The sequence below is a fragment of the Glycine max genome, chromosome 9, assembly GCF_000004515.6.
Source record: "Glycine max cultivar Williams 82 chromosome 9, Glycine_max_v4.0, whole genome shotgun sequence".
NCBI lineage: Eukaryota > Viridiplantae > Streptophyta > Magnoliopsida > Fabales > Fabaceae > Glycine > Glycine max.
Window position 1 is genome coordinate 1,990,211 of NC_038245.2, and position 15,076 is coordinate 2,005,286.

The 15,076-nt window shown below is 30.6% G+C and overlaps 1 protein-coding gene across 1 annotated transcript; it reads left to right on the forward strand.

The window, feature by feature from the left end:
• The first annotated feature begins 3,678 nt into the window (after window positions 1-3,678).
• On the forward strand, window positions 3,679-14,806 carry LOC100793501 (obg-like ATPase 1-like). The gene is given in 12 exon segments (NM_001255591.2): window positions 3,679-3,835; window positions 4,138-4,305; window positions 4,524-4,647; window positions 4,764-4,855; window positions 5,235-5,333; window positions 5,584-5,697; window positions 7,227-7,291; window positions 8,791-8,907; window positions 10,416-10,491; window positions 11,103-11,195; window positions 12,987-13,037; window positions 14,481-14,806. Coding segments are annotated over 12 exon segments (1,185 nt in total). The 5' UTR covers window positions 3,679-3,748; the 3' UTR covers window positions 14,580-14,806.
• Window positions 14,807-15,076: the final 270 nt, after the last annotated feature.

Consider the following 15,076-nt stretch of genomic DNA (forward strand, 5'->3'; position numbering starts at 1 on the left):
TGTTTGTCTTACAAAACTTATCATGGAGTTTGAAAAATTAAGAAATATGATACATGTATAATAATTTATATAACATTATTTTATATTTTTATTTCTCTATTATTTTATTTATTATATTTCAAAATCTTTTTTCTCTTTCTTTCTGTATCTTGTAAGATTTTGTTGTACAATTATAATTTTTGAAAAACTAATCATAACTGCTTTACACTTAGAGTGTGTTTGTTTATGAGTGAACCATACGCGGAAGCTACTTCATCCAACTTCAGGCAACGCAAATCTTTAATGCAAAGTTCAACTCCGAAAACACTTTTGCTCGTTGAAAATCGCTGCATCAATGTCTCACCAAGTGAGAGTCGTTGTTTGCTGCATCGTGTTTGCTTATGAAATATTTCGATGAACATGGAGCCATTCGTTTAAGAACTGCAAGGTCGGGGAAATAGAAATATTTTCCAAAACGAGCATATTTAAGTAATCAACCATTTGAGAGATGAAATATATATTTTTTACAACATTAACTCATTTGAAATAAAACGTGTGAGTAGTATACTTATTTTTAAGACCTACAAACAAAAAAATATATTTAAAAAAATATATTCATTAGAGCATGATATATATATATATATATATATATATATGAGATTATTTAAGAGGTTAAACTTAGTGTCATTTAAACTAATGATTTGTTAGTTCAAAAAAATAATAGAGGTTATGTCTGATAAATTATTTTAGTTAATTTTTAATTTTTTTTACTGACGGTCGGAAAATTTTGATTGATTGTTTGATAAGTTTTTTTTAGTTGAAAAGTTTGAAGTATTACTTTTTAAAACATTAGCCTATAATTTTTTATATTTTCTTATATTTTTTATCATTAATATGTTTATTTATTTTCCTAATTACTATTTTTAATCAAATCATGATTTTTTTTGTCATTTTTACACTTTCTAGTTATTTCAACAATTAATTTTATCAAACATTTATAATTTAATAAGTTAGTATTTTCATTTTTAATTTTCAACTATGAATTAGTTTTTGAGCTAGTCTTGTCGAACATAGCTAAAATATGACAATTTTAAAAGTTTAGAAGATCCATTAAAAAATTATATAATCAAATATGCAAGTATTATTATTAATAATTTTTTTATCTGTGCAATGTAAGGAATAAACAAATGATTTAAATGAAACTTACATCAAAATTTTGAAATATTTTTTTTTATAAAAAAGTACGAGCAAACAATAGTTATTGGACCTGACTCATATTGGTAAGATCAACCCATTATCCTGAGAATTAGACACCCAATTGGTCCAAATCACATGTTAGATGGGTTATGCATGTGACTCGATTTGATTTGGTATGATTCAGTATCGAGCTAGTGACTCAATGAATTGATTGACTTAATGAGTCATGCATCTTTTAATTATTTTTTGCTTTTACAATTAAACAACATCACTCATACTAGAATTTCAATTTATAACTTACAATTGTGTTGATTATATATATATACCAAACATAGCCTTATCTTAAAATTTAAAATTATAAAATTATTGTCATTTTCTATTTTTTTTTACTAATTTGTGTGTTATTAGATTATGTATGTCATTGTACAATAATAATAGATATATTAAAATTTAATTTAAGGTTGTTTGTGCTAAATTCTAAAAAAAAATATATTGCATGTTTAAACTTTTAAAGAAACTCATAACTATACTTTTAAATACGTTAAATTTTAATACACTTTAAATTTTAATTTTACAATGTTATATATTATAAAATTATATAGATTTTTTTTATTATGAATCAAGTCATGCAAATGAAGATGATTTACTGGATCAACCTCTAACCTAACAAACCAGACCGAATCAATAACATTGGAACAATTAACATAAAAAATAAGTAAATAAAAGGGTAAATAGTTACTTTTGTCCCTTAATGTATAATTCGTTGACAAATATGTCCATAAAAGATAAAAATGCAAATTTTAGTCTTTGAAAGTGTAAAAAGTGTAACAAATATATCATGTCGTTAACTTTCATCTGTCACCGCTAATAAAATAACCTACATGACACGGAGGGACAAATTTATCAGTGAAATGATTGTCAACATGGATTGTCAACATAAGGGCATATTTATCATAATATTTTCTTGACTTTTTGTTTCTCATTTCATTGACAAATGTGTCCCTAGAAGATGTAAATATAAAATTTAGTTCCGGAAAGTATAAAAAAGTGAGACAAATATATCTGGACATTAATAATGGATTGTAACTAATTATTATTATTATTATGCGTTTGTAATTTATTGTTCCTAATCTTTTAGTACTTATGCAATATATTTTTTAAATTGCCTTTTAATATATTTTTTTTTATTATTTTGATTTCCTTGTCAAACCTTAATCCTTGCTATTAATTTTTTTTTATCTTATATCTTATAATTTTATCTAATTCTTACTAAATTTCTCACTTTTAATCTTTAAAATTATTTCATATCTCAATTCCAACTTAAGTACCCTTATATTTAGATTGAAAATAATATGTCGAGTTTTTGAGTAGAAAAAACATAACCAGACGCGTGGCAAAATTTATTTATTTATTTTTTAAAAAAATTTAATCAACTATTTTTTTTAAAAAAAAGTCTCACAAAATTTAATCTAGATAGAGAGAATTATAAATCTTTTTTCTTAATCGATAATATATATACCTCAAATATTAAAGAATCCCTTGGATAAACCTTATGTGCTTCCACCCGAGAGAATACTTATTATACATAATATGAATAAAATGAGAACAGTTACTAACAAATAAAGAATTCAAATAAATTTAACTAAAAAATATAATAATATTTAAACTAATACATAGGTTAACTTCAAAAAAAAAAAAAACTAGTACAGAGGTTTATTTAGAGTTGCATCTCTCGCTGATTTAGAGAGTGCAATGGCCTTACATTCTATTTAACATACCGTGGAAGAGTACGTAATAAAGATTAATAATTAATGGAAAAAACAAAAAATTTCAAGAAATAAAATACTTTTATTTTTTTAATGGGTAACTCAATTGATTAAATTTTGTGAGACTTTTTTAAAAAATAGTTGATTAAATTATTTTTTTAAAAAAATAAATAAATAATTTTGGTCTTGCGACCAATTGTATTTTTTCTACTCAAAACTCGCTATATATTATTTTGAATCTAAATGCAAGAGTACTTAAGTTAGAATTGAGATATTGAATAATTTTAAAGATTAAAAATGAAAAATTTAGTAAAAATTTGATAAAATTATAAGATATAAGATAAAAAAAATTTAATAACAAAGATTAAAATTTGATAAAAAAATCAAAATAATAAAAATATATATATTAAAAGATAATTTAAAAAATATATTACATAAGTATTAAATAAATGAGAATATTAAATTATAAACACATTAATAATAATAATAATTAATCGTAATTTATTTGTCCAGATATAGTTGAGATGCATTTGTAATTCGTACTAATTATTAGATAATTAAATTTTATATTTTCATCATTAATAATTTCATTTATCACAAATTACATAGGAACAAAAGTCATCGTTAATAATTTCATTTATCACAAATTACATAGGAACAAAAGTCACTATCTACTTTATATAGAATACAGTGAGCATCTTGTTTGGCTTTCCCTTCATACAAAACCCTACAAGGCACGGACTTGAGATTTCTAAGACCCTCTCTCTCTCGTACTTCATCGGAACCGAAACCCTTCGCCGCAAAAAATGCCTCCCAAATCTGCCAAATCCAAGGAAGCTCCAGCTGAGCGACCCATCCTCGGTCGATTCTCTTCTCACCTCAAAATTGGCATTGTATGGTTCCTATTCTCTCTCCAAATCCACAAACTTTGGATTTTGACACTATTCTCACCTACCCTTTTGCAATTACAAAACTGGGTCCTCCCTCTTTCAGCACCCCCTTCATGCTTTTGATTGATTTTTTGTTTCCAACTTGCTGATTTTTATATGATAGTGTCAGATAATAGTTGTTATGCATTGGAACTGAACTGTGAACATTTAGTTGCTGTCCCTTTGTTTTTTTTTAAATGCTTGATTGAGTCAGTGAATTGAAAACTTTAGTTTTTCATGTTAGTTATTGTTCCTTCCTTGTTCAGGTTGGCTTGCCAAATGTTGGAAAGTCTACTCTCTTTAATACTCTCACCAAGTTGGCAATACCTGCTGAGAACTTCCCCTTTTGCACCATTGAGCCTAATGAGGCACGGGTCAATGTACCCGATGAACGGTTCGAGTGGCTTTGCCAATTATTCAAGCCAAAAAGTGAGGTATGTAATGGAAGTTCACTTTTTGTTATTAGTGAATCTGTGGTGGCCTTGTTAATTGAAGTTCACTTTTTGTTAATCTGTTAGTTAGCTTACACTCAAGCTGATTCCAACTTTTAAATATATTTGTTGCACTTGACATCTTATGTTAAATGTTTGTTATTGATGGATTAGTCATTCCTTCCTGTATCGTGGCGTGTTTGTTGGCATTGTAACCTCAGGTCTCGGCTTTCTTAGAAATCCATGACATAGCTGGATTGGTCCGAGGTGCTCATCAGGGGCAAGGATTGGGGAATAGTTTTTTATCTCACATCCGTGCTGTAGATGGCATTTTCCATGTTTTACGTAAGCTGATGCCTAATCTTCTCTGCACACTTTTTTTGTCAGTGCTGCATTATGAATTTATGACACTGTGATGTCAATTTGGGAGTTATTAACCTAGACCCTTGCTGCTTGTTTAGGTGCATTTGAGGATCCGGACATTATTCACGTTGATGATACTGTTGACCCAGTCAGGGATTTAGAGGTCATTACTGAAGAATTGCGGCTGAAGGTATGCATAATTAGCAACTTTAATTTGTTGTAAAAAAGTGGGTTTTGAACCAACAATTGTTTTATTTTGTTTGATGAAACATGATTTTTATTGATAGTTTGCAAAGCATGTGCTCTATTAAGGGGGGTTTCCTAACAGATATATGGAGCAATTGGGTTGCTTTGCTCCATTATATCAGTTTTCTTCTTTGTTTGACCTTTTTTTAGCATTAAGGAGGATAAAAGGAGGATCTCTCATCCTCCATTTTGTTGTAATTTCTTCTTTTCATCTTAATGAATTTATTCTTTTATGTAAATATAAAACTTATACCTGTTTGATTGATCTGTTTGTATACTGTAACATAACTTCTAAGCCTTCCTCCCTTTGCATATCATGCCAGGATATTGAATTCATGGAAAGAAAGATAGAAGATATTGAGAAAAGCATGAAGAGGAGCAATGACAAACAGTTAAAAATCGAGCTTGAATGTTGTCAAAGGGTTTGACTTTATCTTCTGAGCATTATATGATTCATTTTTACCCCCATTAATGAAATGGCCATCTTTTGTTTTGTATATTTATATAATTTGCACTTTGCTCCGTACCTGCAACCTGCTGTATTTGCCAAAATAAACTGGCACAATTTTCTTGTAACCTCACGTAATTTTTCTGCAATCACTTAATTGTCACTTTCACATTTTTTCCTCTTCTCATTTACGAAAATTATGGTGGCAATCTTCATGTCTTCAGGTGAAGGCATTGCTTGAGGAAGGAAAAGATATACGTCTAGGGGATTGGAAGGCTGCTGATATTGAAATTTTGAATTCCTTTCAGTTGCTGACTGCCAAGCCTGTTGTATACTTGGTAATGTTCTCTCTCCCGAGTAGGAATTTGTTTGACTTTGGAGTGCAAAAGTCCTTATTGTTTATTATGTACAAGTTAGTACTTAGCAATGCCTGTTGGATACTATTTCAGATAAAAATACCTCATCATGTTAATTTGGCTAGTAGTGTTTTTTCAGTTCTTATTATGGCTTTGAGCTTCTTATTAGTAGGCATGAAAATGGAAGAATGATACTAAGTAGCTGATGCTGATATTTTGTTATTAACCTTCACTTCCTTTCTCTACTTTGTCTTCTTTTTCTTTTCATATATCCAACGACCCTAGTTTATGAAACCATCATTGTATATGTGCATGTGCTATTTGACAAATGAAAAGTATTTAATCAAGAAATCATTGAGTTAGTAGATTATCTGTATATCTTATGGGGAGGTAAGCTGTAATGTAGGCCTTTTGATACTGTATTTTATTACAAATTATTTCTGGGAATAAAAAATGCTTATTAGTGCTGTATAACTTTGGGATATGTCTAGACATATGTTCAGAGATGTCTCCATTTTTTTTCATGTTTGAATACAATTTGACACTGTTTGAATATGGCTCAACAAACTATGATCAGATGACTTGGATAAAAGATTGATTATGTGATTGCTTGTTGTGATTTACTCCAAATTATGTTTGTAAGTGTGTGAATGGTTCAACTTATTTTGAAGAAATAATTGTTTATTTTTGTCAACTTCCTCAAAGAGCTTTTGAAAAAAATGATTTCCTTAAATTTAATCTATGTTTGGATTGATGAAACGAGATGGGACAAAAGTGAAATGGATTAAAATGGAATGAAGTGGAATGGAACATAATGGAAGGAATAAAACCTCAATTCCATTGTTCGGATATGTTATGATGGTATGAAACAAAATTCCAATTCCATCTCATTTCTCCCAAATTGGGGTGAAAGAAAAATGACGGTAAACAATGAAATAGGATGGAATAGGTTCCATTAGTTTCCACTATATACCATCCTCATTTTACCAATCTAAACAATGGAACATAATACCATTATATTCCATTCCCTTCCATTTCATTTTATCCTCTTCCCCCAATCCAAATCGTGTTGATTATTTCATATCGAAAGGCATCTGTAGCCACACAAGTTGGCGAATCAAGTAATCTGGTTCAGTATATCTCATGTAATAATTCTTTCCCTTCTCCCATTCTGGGTTATGAACCTGTCGTTCAAAATTCACACAAACCTTTTATCTGTGAAGACTTCCTTTCACTCATGCTTTCACGCAGACTTGTTTGCATATCCAAGTAATTTTTATTATTAATTTTGTTTTCCCGGGCATGTGATATTCCAAAATTTTCAGAAGTTGCCTTATCGCCATTTTTGTTGTGTCATACCTATAACATTTCTATGTTGGTGCTTTCTAAAGTATTTACCTAGTCAGTGAGGAGTTACATCAAGCCATAATTCATATTGTTCTTTAGTGTCATGCACTTAAGATCTATTCATATGAAATTTCTATCTCTTGATACCTAAATTTCATTCACAGGTTAATATGACAGAAAAAGATTACCAAAGAAAAAAGAACAAGTTTCTGCCCAAAATTCATGCATGGTATGTATTTATGTTTGTTTTTTATTTTATTATTTTTTATATCCTTTTTCTTTCTTTCATGAATCATTTAAACCTTGTCTCTCTCCATGACTACCTTTGTAATAGTATGAAGGATGCCAAAATTGGGTGCAAACTGCAAATTATTCTATATATTTATGTGCAAAGTATTCAACAAGTGTGCACTTTGTACTGAATTTTGTGCTACTTAACTTAGATGTCCTTTCAAAGATCTTCCTAAAAATTGCGTTTTGTTCTTGGCAAGGTGTAAATGATGGGATGGAAGAATGTCTCTATGTTTGGTCTACGATTATGGCTTGATGCACATAGGATATGCCAATTTTCATTCCTAACATTCCATTCCTGGTTTTGACTCATATCAGCAATAGGTAACAAGAGCACAGTGCAAGAGTGGGTGTGAGTGAGTGCAACTGCAAACTAATGAAGGCATCTTCTTATAGTTATAATGCAGGAGGTGCATCTCACGAGCACCTTTGTAATTTATTTTAAAATTATATGTCTAAACTATTTATAAGTAGAAAGATTGAACTGCAACTATGTGCTCTTCTACACACATAAGCTCTTTTATTTATACAGTGTTTGCAGTAAATAAGTAAGAGTAATTACTGGCTTAATTGATCTAATTACATCCTAACAATTGCAGCTAATCAATTATAATTTATAAAGATAGCTGACTTGCATTTTACATATTTTTCATATGCTCAGTCTAACACTATCAACAAATCTTTCAAGAATTTACATATCCTTTTGTAAAATTATCAGTTTTCAAGTTTTAACTATTATAATGTTTTCTTTAAAAAACAATTTTTGGAAAAGAAAAATGAAATTTTGCATATAAATAAAAAAATCATACTTTTTTTAAAAATACTGTAAATATGATTCTGTGGCATCAAAGAAGACAAGTATTGGATGCTGACTGTACAAGTCTCATTGGGAAAGTAGACTGTAGAAGTCACATCACATGACTGGTGGATCAGCACCCAGCAGCTTGTGCTGACAAATTGATCTTACTGCTGAGCTAGAATTTTTAGGATTTGAGTTGATCCCACATATGCTCTAAAGTAGGGATCCACCACTACTAGGTTATGGATTGAGAGCTTATTTATCAGAATACTGTAACAGCACCTCTGTTCCTTCAGCCACACAACTGGCTGCATGACAATGGATTTCAATTCATGTAGTTATTAAATTGAAATGATATTGCAGGTTGCAGGTTATAGTATTGTTTCTGTTTGAATTTGAATACTAATGTCATACTGCTTTTCCGTGAAAGCAGTGTAACCTCTCCACTTGTAGAAGAAAATCTTGACTAATTTGGCACATTTTTGTTTTTCCTTATGTAACAGTGTTTACTTCTAATTTATAATTTATTTTCTTATTGTGCCTTATTTTTTTGTTTTTCCTTTTTATTCTGTCAATGCTTGGTGTCTTGTAATGTGGAAAAAGAAATTTAATTATCATTGGATACCTGTGATCTTCAGGGTCCAAGAGCACGGTGGTGAGACTATTATTCCTTTCAGCTGTGCCTTGGAAAGGAATCTTGCAGATATGCCACCAGATGAAGCTGCTAAGTATTGTGAGGAGAACAAAACACAAAGGTCCGTTCAAAGTATTTGTTGTACTGTTGTTAAATGTTTGATTGCAAAATTAGGAACTCTTTTGTGGCTTTGCTATGGCTAACGTGCGATTTTGATCCCCTGATATCTTTTTCCTCAAATTTAATCACTCAATTCTTTTAATTGCTATAATCAAGTCTTTCTGTCAGTTCTTCTCTACCTAAAACCCTTAAATCCTTATTTTCTACTCAAAATAATCACTTTGAACCCTTTTTCGTGCAAAACCCACTAACCAAAGCATGAAATTTACCATTAGACTTTACTATTAAAAAGATTCAGGTAAGGTGTCATCTGGATTATGAGGCAATAAATAGGCTAAAAACATGGTAAAATTATTAATTTAAGAATAACTGATCAAGGTTCTATTAATAACCTGTTTGCTGTTCTCATATTTGCCAAGTTTTTTGATTTCAGTAATTCTGTGGGGGCATTATTATTAATTTTTTTAAATCTGGCTTTTGGGCTGTTAATTGATGGAGTACCAAGATTCATGAAGGGAGAGGGGGTTATGGGTGCAACTTGCAAGTAACAAAGTAAAAGACACTGCTTAATGTTTCTTTCAATATTTTTATCATGATTCCCTCTCATTGCACTTCTTTCTTCTCGCAAATAATATTTGTAGAGAGATTTGAATGCAGAACTTTGCTATATACTTTATTTCTTTACTCCTTTTTTTGTGGAGAATTTCTTATTTGTACTTTTCTTTCCTCTTTCTGCTATAAAAAATATTATTCATCTTGTAAAATAAAAAGCTGTTGGTATGACTGTACATGTGCTTTCTTGGAGTTTTGCAACTTTATTTTGACTTTTGAGTATCATCATGTTAGAAAATGAGTTACTACCCTTAATTCCAGTTAGCTTCTATCTCAGTCCCATAGTAATCAAATGGCTGATCCAGGGCACAAGTCTATCACCTAGTGGGGTGGAAGAGAGAGACAAAGAGGGAAGGGGAGAGAAATAGGTGACAAAGAGGGGGGGGGGGGGGACAGAGTGTGCACCAAGGCTTTGGGGGTTAAAGAGTTCAGTGAGGCTGGGAAAGAACAAATTTTAAAAATTTTCATTTTAGGTGTTATTTGAAATCCCTTAATCTTACTTGGAAAAAATCCCCATCATTTTAAAAATTCTATGGGATTGATATCCAAACAAGTCATTTGATGTATAGCATTTTAGAATTTTAAACCTCTTAAAAATTGAACTCCTCTCTCAAAACTCCCCATCCAAACACAAATGAACTTCTGTGCATGTATCTATCCTTTTGAAGTGTTCTGAGAATCAGCAATGACCCATTTTAACAATTTGAACACACGTACCTTTTTGATCATTATATAACTACATCAAGAGCTTATTATGATTGCTTTGCTATTTGTTAGTACTTTTATCTCTTTTCACTACAAATTTTAGTTGAATACTCATTAACATTGAAGAGTTGATATGTAATTATATTTTGTATTGTATATGCTACTAACATGTTACATTCTTCATTTCAACAGTGCTCTTACCAAAATAATAAAGACTGGATTTTCAGCTATTAATCTCATTTACTTTTTCACTGCAGGACCTGATGAGGTAATGTATCTGCATACCTACTTTCTTACTGATAAAAGTTGTCTTAATTTTTATAAATTTGCTCTGATATTTGTACAACAGCCTCACTAAACTATAATTCTTTTACTTTCTTTGCTGTTGACTGTTAAGATTGTGCTCAAGTATAAATTCTATCATGCAAAAAAGATTTATTATTGGAATTAGAGATAAAATTTACAACTCTATAATTAATTAGCTTTGTTATGATAAATGATAAATATATAAAATTACTATAAATAATCTTTTCATTTTTTTCCCAAGGTGCATTTATCACTTCTTAATATCATTTGGTGAACACATAAAATTACTTAGCCTTTATTATGCACATGAAGGAGATTGACATCCATAGATAATTTCATAGATTGTCGAGTAGCGATGTTGCACTGAGAAAGTAACTAATATTTAGAATAGTTGTTACTCTGCCATTCCACAGTTCCATTGTGTCTGAGATGCTGTTTCTTTTGTGTGTATGATAATGACGATTGCAATGTCTACAATAATTCACTAACAATTTTTTCTATTCTTTCTCCATGTCTAACGTCGCGGCATTTGTGGCCTTTCATCGATTAAATAATTCTTTTGGGTGTTCTCAGGTTAAGTGTTGGCAAATTCGACGCCAAACAAAGGCTCCCCAAGCTGCAGGGGCTATCCATACTGATTTTGAAAGAGGATTTATTTGTGCTGAGGTGAGTTCATGAATTTTGACATTTCTTGATTTTGATCTGCCATATTCTTCCTCCTACATATGACTGCAATTATTGGTCATTATAATTCTATACCTTTTGATTATGGATTCAAGTTATTTGTAAAGGCTCAATTGCATCCCCCAACATGACTATGGGAATCTTAGGATGTTGCCCTTTTTAAGAAAAAAATGATTAAGAATACCAAATTTCTGAACAATTTTGCACGTCTGAAAAGAAATGCAATTTTCCATTTTGGTTTGGGCAAGACCTTAGCTAGGTTTGCCCATCCCATTTTCTGCATGACACATTCTGGAGTAACTCAAATTGATGCAACCATGTTTCCTTTGGCAAATTGGTAACCACTTAATGCTACTTTTGATGCAAAGAGAGCAATTCCATTGAATAAATTAATTAGTAAATAGGAATAAGCATCCTTTTCCCATTCCATTCGTTGGTACAGTAGAAATAAAATGCCCCATGGTAAATGATTATGCAGTTTGGTGCATGGGATATAATATAGATTAGAATCCAAAGTGAGGTAAATCACTTAAATATCCCTGACGAGAAAAATTAAATAAAAATTAACTTTTTCATATATGTTTTGTTGTATAATACTAATATCTTTTTTTGATCAGCAAATGTTAGTTTTTTTGTAGCGGGAGGAATTGAACCTATGAACTTTTCCTCCCTCCCTTCTTTTACCACCAAGCCAACATTATAACTCCTATAATACTAATATCTAAGTTTTTAAAAGGTTAATTAAGATGAAATTTTAAGTGACTTAATAAAATAAATCTTGATGGTACTTTTTTCTCAATGATTTTTCTTATAATTAATCTGTTTTAATTATGGCCATATGCTTTGTGATATTGCTACAACATTCAGATAAATGTTAGCATAAAAAACTATCTTAAAAAATGAAACCAATAGATCTGAAATGAAAATTATACTATGGTGAAAACTCCAAGGTCAAATATCTAAAAGACAAAATTACACCACCATAAACCCATAAAAACTTTTCCATTGGTATCATCTATTTTATATTAAATTAAGAAGTAACTTGCGTTGTTTTATGAATTACTTAAGGATATATTAGAGAACATGCATGAAAATGAAATTGTATGACTAAAAAATATGGAATTCCCCAATCTCCTTTTTTTGAACAATAGCATTCCACAAATTTGTGGATGAGATTCAGAATAGGAATTACATTCCTTTTTCTTTTTTTATAATAAACATAGGAATCCTTGGATTCCAAGATTGAATACAAGACAACATTCCATTCCTTCACACCAAACTTAGCATTAAATATTTTCTCCATGATGCACATTAAGAAGCTGATTAACTCTATGAATTTACTAAAGGGTAAGAATCAAATTAAGCCATGATATTTGAAATTGGGTCTATGGTAAGACCTACACTGTTCACAGTTAGATTATGCATTGAGATCTGTTCAAAAATCATTGATCAGGTTTTAATTTTCTAATTAGGAAGAGGTACTGCATTATTCTCTTATTTGAAATTGCAAAATGAACTGTTTGTGTCAATGATTAAAAATTTAAAACGGCTTGCCACTATTTTCGTGACCTATTTTATTTGGCATAACCATTCCACTTGACAATGCATTTTGTTCTCTTCACTGGTTATATAGTTAACTTATCATAATTGATCCGTTTAATTTTTTTCAATTTGCCATAGATATCTTTTCTGTTTCAATGACTTCTGTATTAACTAATATGTTCAATCTTGCAACAACTGATCTGGGTGACTGCTTCGTGAATGTTGTTTCAGGTGATGAAGTTTGAGGATCTAAAGGAACTTGGTAGTGAGTCAGCTGTGAAGGTATGAATTTATTCTTTTGATGCAACATATTGCTGTTGCTTCCTAAAATGTTGTTGTATTGGCCAGCATCAGATTGATAACTAGTGGTGATAAAACAAAGAAAAATATGGGAATATCCCATATTTTTTTTGAGAATTTGCTGGAAAAGTGTGGAAAGATCCTTACTCACCTGGGCAAGTTGAGATTGAAATTCAGGTCTAATAGCTTAGGTTAATTTGTCTTAAAAATTGAGATCGAGGAAATCTGCTCAAGCTCTGTTTTTCTGTATCTAGATCTAGGTTCACCTAGCTACATGATTTTATTGGTATGTTTAAACTTGTTTAGCACTTGCATTTGTGGTATTATCTTGGAAATTGTTTTAACAGAGTCTAATTAAACTGAATAATTGGTATTTAGTTCCTTTTCTGATGGAGGCCAGTATTTAATCTAGCGGAACTTGAATTGACACAGCTGTTTAATTAGGATCTTTTACAGAAGAGTCCATAAAAGTCCTATTTTGGGATTAAGCCAATCTCTGAACAGTGGAGAAGGTCGTCTAGAGAAGGAGGTTCTATTTCTTAACAAATGATGAACTATATAGAAATTAAAATAAAAAAGTTTGTGATGCAAGGATAATAGATGTTGTATTTGACTGGAGAAAAGTATTAGGACCTTCTGAGAAGTTAGTTATTTGTTGGTGTAGCGAATTTTCTTTTCTAGTGGATCTATGTATTCTTGGAAACTTCCAGTGACAGTTTTACAAGAGCAACTACTGTGCAAATGTCTTGTTCTAAATTTTATTGTACTTGTGTTAATTTTGTGAGAGGACCAGATTTTGACTTTGTTTCTATCTTTCCTTTCAGAAATTTCTTTGAAAGGAATAAAGATAAAAAAAAAAAAAGATGAATGCTAAATTAGTCCCTTAAAGAATTATGCATTTAGCTGAATTAGTCCGTCAAAATTATGTATCATTGACAAATTAGTCTCTGAAATAACTAACATGGAAAATGGAGGAAACTTTCAGAGACTATTTAGCCTCTAAAATTTTCAGGAACCAAATTATCAATGCCATATATACTATTAGAATTCTCAAAGTAACTGCTTGCTTTTTGCAAGAAGATTTTAAGTAGAAAGTGTTGCACTTTGCAGAAAGAAATGTATTTGTCTATTTTGCACCAGACACATAGGATTTCTTAACAGGAGTCCGTTTGACTATATGTGCTCATTCTTTTTTATTGTTGGGTTTCTGACTTTTGATGCTAAATGCACTGAATTTAGGTTATGTGCTATGCATGTGCATTGGTTGCTGTCAGCATATGAAACCTTTTCATTTGTGTACTGTGCTACCATGTGCTTCCAAACATCTAGCATTCCCCATTGCACTCTAATATGTGTATATTGCTTCCTTCTTTTAAAAACCTAACCTTTTCTTCTACTTTTTTTTTTTATTGTGTGGTCTTTTAGGCTGCTGGAAAGTATAAACAGGAAGGGAAAACGTATGTGGTCCAAGATGGAGACATTATATTCTTTAAGTTCAACGTTTCTGGTGGGGGCAAGAAGTAAATCCAGCGATTCATCTCAAATAGCAGAGCTGGTTTTGCATGGAGTTTGTTTTATTATAGGTGCCTACCATATTGCACAATTTGTAGAAGTTTGAAAATGTAATTTTTGGACCATTTTCAATATTATTTACTTATTTAGGCTTATTAATATCTCTAGTGGATTTTGACCTCTCACCTATTTCCATGATTTATTATCTATGCTATGCTACATCTTATAGCGGTTTTGAATGTGAATGTTGATAAGTTGATGCTTTTGTATGTTGGGTCAATTAATTTAATAATACATGGGTGCATTCACGTAAATTCGATGGACTGGGAATTTTGCAGTTACTACTTACAAGGGAATGGCCGAATTTCTTTGCTTTGGAAACGCATTCAATGTAAAGAACCGTGCGTTTGGTTCAACCTTGAATCACTTATTGCTTGTTTGAAAATCAGGCAAAAATACTTGAGGCAAAAGGATCAGAATTCTTGTTTTTGTTTTTATTTTACTATCAT